At 62.9% G+C, this 3,427-nt stretch overlaps 1 protein-coding gene and 1 non-coding gene across 2 annotated transcripts; both read right to left on the bottom strand.

Annotated features, from left to right (window-relative positions):
* Positions 1–444: 444 nt before the first annotated feature.
* Positions 445–523, bottom strand: H696_04892. The gene has a single exon. It is a non-coding gene; the product is annotated as a tRNA-Leu (tRNA).
* Positions 524–1,435: 912 nt separating this feature from the next.
* Positions 1,436–3,411, bottom strand: H696_04891 (hypothetical protein; the record flags this gene model as incomplete). The annotated part of the gene is made up of 7 exons (XM_009498756.1): positions 1,436–1,537; positions 1,632–1,910; positions 2,040–2,165; positions 2,331–2,457; positions 2,556–2,853; positions 3,124–3,161; positions 3,236–3,411. The coding sequence occupies 7 exons, from the start codon at positions 3,409–3,411 to the stop codon at positions 1,436–1,438; spliced, it is 1,146 nt and encodes a 381-aa protein (XP_009497031.1).
* Between the last annotated feature and the right edge of the window lie 16 nt (positions 3,412–3,427).

Raw genomic sequence — 3,427 nt, 5'->3', positions numbered from 1 at the left:
CCCCCCCCTCGCCCCACGTCCCCCAGGGTCCCCGATCGTCAGATGTCACCGGCTCGCGCCGGGAGCGCCACGCCGCCACTGGACACGAACGGGGGATGACGAGGCGTCCCGGCCCCTTTTTCTTGGGCCAGCGGGCCGAGGGGGAGAGTTGAGCCCTGGACAAGCGTTGGCACCTCATAATGGCAACAATTAACGCCCCCGATCAACACTCGTGCACGTACACGCACAAAAATAGATGACCGCCCCCCGCCCACCGCGGCCCGCAGCAGAGGCAGGCTCCCCCCCCCCCCCCGGTGCAGGACTCTCGCGCCTCCTCCCTCTGCCCAGTGGTTGTTGTCGGCCGCCCCCCTCTCCTCCGTCTGCCGACGGGGACGCGGCGTGTTCTCTCGTTCTGCGCCGCCATGATGGCGGACTTCGCACAGGACCGTCCAAAAAATAGAAGTGTGATTGGAGTGGGACTCGAACCCACGCGGTTTCCCACCAGTGCCTTAAACTGGCGCCTTAACCACTCGGCCATCCAACCTTCCAGGGTCTGTGGACTCTGGAAATAAATGGCTTCGCGGCTGTAACCATAATGTCACTTCCGACATTGCGTCGGAACTTCGCTCCGCTCACCTCCTCCGCACCTGCCTCACCTCGCCCTGCTCTGTTTTTCCCCTGCTGCCACATCCCTGCTAGATCTGGTCATGACCTTCACGTGATCGTATAGCAACAAGATCCACTAGTCGACCTGCACTTCCCCGCTGGGGGGTGCTGGCGTCGCCGGAAGGGCGACGCCACCCATTCTCTCTCAATTCCCATGTATTCCCATGTATTCCCCCTTTTCTGGGCACCCTATATAAGGGGCCCCCGTTCCTGCCTCCCCTCCAAGGACTCAGTACCTTGAAGGATAGTCATTCTCTCTTACGGAGGTTTGATTTCCCATAGTCCTGTCTCCGTACGTCGTTCCCTCTGGAGCGGTGTGACCTAGTCCCTGATGTAATCCCCATAAAGACGCAGATCACCAGCTTTCCCTTCTTTTGTTGTTGTATTCATGTCCGAGTGGTGACCCTCTCGGGACGGAACGCTCTGGGTGGTTCAGGGAAGGCCCTCACCGGTCCTCCAGAATCACATACCAGAACCGGAGCGTTTCAGCGGCGTTGTTGCGGCCTGGGCGCGGTCCAGTCTCGCAGCAGCAGCAGCAGCGGCAGCAGTAACAGTGACACTCCCCGCCCCACAGATCCTGTTCCGCAACTCTCCCCTCCCGGGTTTGCCTCACAGGACGCGCCATGGCCGGGGAAAAGAAACAGAGTTCATTGGGAGAGAGGAGAGGAAAGAAGGCCGGCTCTCGCTCATGTAGCCAACATGCACATGGGCGGTGTGCATGGGCCTCCTTCCCATGGTGCTGCGGAGACACAGGGCCAGCTTTTCCCGGAGCCCGGTGGGCGAAGGCCGACTAGGTAAGTTGAACAGTATGGACCACGTCCAGAGGCAGGCCGTGCGGGACATCCTCCAGCACGCGACAACGAAGCTCGACCGGGCCACAGTACAGCAGATCCTGAGACGAGGCAATGTCAGACATGGCGAATGGCAATCGGCGAGGAAAGGGCCCAAGCACACTGTGCCCATGACCGGGGAGGGCCGCAACATACCTGGTCCTTATCCCAGCAGAAGAGACTGTCACTGAGAAGCGAGCCAAAGGCATTCACCTCAACCACAAGCGGACGCAGGGCCACCTCGTTGAGAGGGGCCAGCTCGGCCGGCAGTGTCGTCGGAGCAGACCCTCCCTCCAGCAGCAAGGACATTAGTTGGTGCCCGGGGCTGGCAGACAGGTGTACCGTGCGAGAGGCGGCGCTGTCCTCATCCATCCCGGGAATGAAGGCCACGTCGATGATGCAGTCTGCCACCGGCAAGCGTGCCCGGAGGACATCCTGCAGGATGGAAAGATGGCCGGGAGTCAGCAAGGGGAAGCAGAGCCGCCCGGCGCCCCTCCTCCCGGCCCATACACACATGGAGGCTGGGAGCGGCACGAGGGGTTTGAGGAAAGGGCAGCCACGCACCGAAAAGTAAGCCATCGCACTACGAGCCATGGCTTCCCAGGCGGATGCCGGCCGCCAGGGGAAGACACAGTACGCCACCGTCGGGCAAATGGCCGTCACCACGCCGGAGCGCACGAAGAGGCGGAGCTGCCGAGATGCACGTGCCCGAGAGTGAGGAAAGGAAGGAGGCAGCGGGCGAAAAGAAAGAAAGAAGAAAAATGCACCCCAGCCGGGGGAGGAGCCAACCGCGCGGGCAGAGCCAGGCCACAGCGAGGGTCAGGCCGAGAAGCCGCATCCCGGCCAAAAGCGCACCTCCAAATCGGGGCAGATGGGCTGCCACTCGCGCAGGGCCAGCAGGAGTCCGGAGTCCGACAGACTCTGATACCAGGGATGGCGCGCCTCCCAGAGGAGCTCATTCTCGCGCACATCGTACATGAGCCTGAAAAGAGGGTGGAGGGGGGGGGGGGGAACATTGCCCGGGCGTGTGAGCCAATGGCCAGACGGGCGGTCCGCAACCGACAGGAGAAGCACACGCACCGCTTGCTGTCGACCAGGAGAGTGAGGACATCGGCCGGGGTGCGAGCCAGCAGGTGTTGGATGGCCGCGAGGTGCTGCGACACCTGGCCAACATGGGTCTCCACACTGGCCGACGCTTCGAGTCCCAGGGCCACCGGGTAGTACCTCCGGAGGAGGCGGCCGATGGCTTGCTCGGTTGCGGAGAAGCCCGTCCGGTTCATGGCCGCGTCCTTTGGGCTGCGCGTCGACAGCCGGAAGAAGAACCCCGGCTGCCGGTTGTGCAGCTCAGCAAAGCGCCCGGTCAGCCAGGCAGCCAGCTCTGTGTTTGTGGCTCATGTTAGGCGGATGCATGTCGGTGGCTGGCGAGAAGAGGGAGAGAGGGGGGGGGAGAGAGAGAGAGCAAGAGCCATTCACGCAAAAGGCAACGCGCCTGGCATGCCGCTGGCCGTGGAGTGGAGCAGGGCATCGGCGTCATCGGCTCCAGCCTCCGACCGGGTGAGCATCATTTCAGCCAGGGATCCCAGCAGGCCCATTGACACGGGGAAGGTGTGTGTATGTGCGGTGATCGGCTGCGCCCCGGGGTCGGTACTCAAGCACGAAATCCACTGGTGAATGTCGGCCGTGGCACTGAACGGGGAAGGGTGGTGAGCACTGGGTCTGCAAGATGACAGAGGTGCCGGAGTGTGGGAACGAGGTCCTACCTATAAATGGCCGATGAGGCGTTCACAATGGCATGGTGATCAATCGGCTGGGTGGCTGCCTCGGCTGGCGAGCGGTCGCGCAGCTGCCCGATCAACAGCAGCACCCCGATGGCATGGTACCGGAGCTGGCCATAGACAGCGATGAGGGTCAGTCGCAGCGCTTGGCAAGGAGGCATGTATGCATGCCCGCCC

The sequence above is a fragment of the Fonticula alba genome, assembly GCF_000388065.1.
Source record: "Fonticula alba strain ATCC 38817 unplaced genomic scaffold supercont2.8, whole genome shotgun sequence".
Classification (NCBI taxonomy): Eukaryota; order Rotosphaerida; family Fonticulaceae; genus Fonticula; species Fonticula alba.
The sequence above is the reverse complement of the archived record's forward strand: the minus strand, read 5'-3'. Positions and strand labels throughout refer to the sequence as shown.